This window comes from Eimeria tenella, genomic scaffold (assembly GCF_000499545.2).
Source record: "Eimeria tenella Houghton genomic scaffold, Eth_scaff3203, whole genome shotgun sequence".
NCBI classification, from domain to species: Eukaryota; Apicomplexa; class Conoidasida; order Eucoccidiorida; family Eimeriidae; genus Eimeria; species Eimeria tenella.
Window position 1 is genome coordinate 1 of NW_013544311.1, and position 1,447 is coordinate 1,447.

The window sequence follows — 1,447 nt, forward strand, 5'->3', positions numbered from 1 at the left end:
AAACCCTAAAACCTGAACCCTAAACCCTCGGTGTTTCCTCACTCGCATTGTCTCATTTTCTTCTTGCAGCAAGTTGTTAATCGCCAAAGAAGGATCCTCAGCGGCTGCCAAGACTGCGCACAGCACCCCAAACCCTAAACCCTAAACCCTAAACCCCAAACCCTACTACAGCCCAAACCCTAAACCCCAAACCCTAAACCCCAAGCCCAAAACGCCAAACCGTAAACCATAGACCCCAAACCCTAAACCGCAAGCCCTAAACCCTGCACCGTAAACCCTAAACCCTAAACCCTAAACCCTAAACCCTAAACCCTAAACCCTAAACCCTACGGCGTTTTCTTTCTTGTTTCTCCTGCCTCTCTTTGAACTTTTGCAGCTTTTTGTCCGCCTCAGCTTTCGCCTCACTTTGTCTTCTCAAATTCGCCTCCAAAATCCGCAGCTTTATTTGGTGCCGCTCTATCACGCCTTCCGAGGCCTGCAGCAGGGTTTAGGGTTTAGGGTTTAGGGTTTGGGGTCTGCGGCTTGGGCTGCGCCGCGGGACTTGGCCGCCAGGGCTTAAGGTTTAGGGGTTTGCGTTTGGGCTCCAGGGTTTAGGGTTTAGGGTTTAGGGTTTTGCGTGTGGGCTGGGCCAAAGAAACTGGCGGTCAGGGTTTAGGGTTTAGGGTATAGGGTTTGGGCTGGGCCGCCGGAGATGGAGGCTAGGGTTTGGGCTAGGGTTTAGGGTTTAGGGTTTAGGGTTTCGCCGAATGCCACACCCACCTTGTTCGTCTCCGTCAACAACTGCAGCTCTCGAGCAATTTCGTCGTTCTGAGACATAAACGCTAAACCCTAAACCCTAAACCCTAAACCCTAAACCCTAGGCCCTAACCCTAAACCCTAAAACCCTAACCCCAAACCCTAACCCAAACCCTAGACTCAAAATCGTTAACACTAAACCCTAACCCTAAACCCTAAACCCTAAACCCAAACCCTAAACCCTAAACCCTAAACCCTAAACCCTCGTGGCCGCACCGTTTTAAAAAGTTTTTCCCTTTCTGCCCTGAGGGCCTCAAAGCAGCTTGCGATTTCATCTCGCTGCTGATCTGCCACCGCCTGCATGAGCCAAGCAAACCCTAAACCCTAAACCCTAAACCCTAAACCCTAAACCCTAAACTCTAAGTCTGAGCAATCCGCGTCCTACAAAAACCGTTGAGAGACGCTGCCCGCTTCTTGAGTATTTCCGAGGGCCTCTCGCGCCTCAGCCTCTAAACCCTAAACCCTAAACCCTAAACCCTAAACCCTCGCGGACAGCTCTGTGCTGCGCCTGCTGCAGCGCGTCTGAGAAGGCCCTCGTCTTCGCCGTCAGCTGCTCCATTTGCTGCTTCTCCAGCTGCAGCTTTTGCTCCTGCAGCCGGCCAATGCGCAGCAGCAGCTGCTGCTGCTGCTGCGCTGCTTTTGCTGGTTGCTT

The 1,447-nt window shown here is 52.5% G+C and overlaps 1 protein-coding gene across 1 annotated transcript; it reads right to left on the reverse strand.

The window, feature by feature from the left end:
• Positions 1-42: 42 nt before the first annotated feature.
• Positions 43-1,354, reverse strand: ETH_00034035 (zinc finger (C3HC4 RING finger) protein, putative; the record flags this gene model as incomplete). The annotated part of the gene is made up of 5 exons (XM_013379455.1): positions 43-113; positions 331-475; positions 760-807; positions 1,012-1,092; positions 1,289-1,354. Coding segments are annotated over 5 exons (411 nt in total), but the record flags the coding sequence as incomplete, so codon positions are not given.
• Positions 1,355-1,447: the final 93 nt, after the last annotated feature.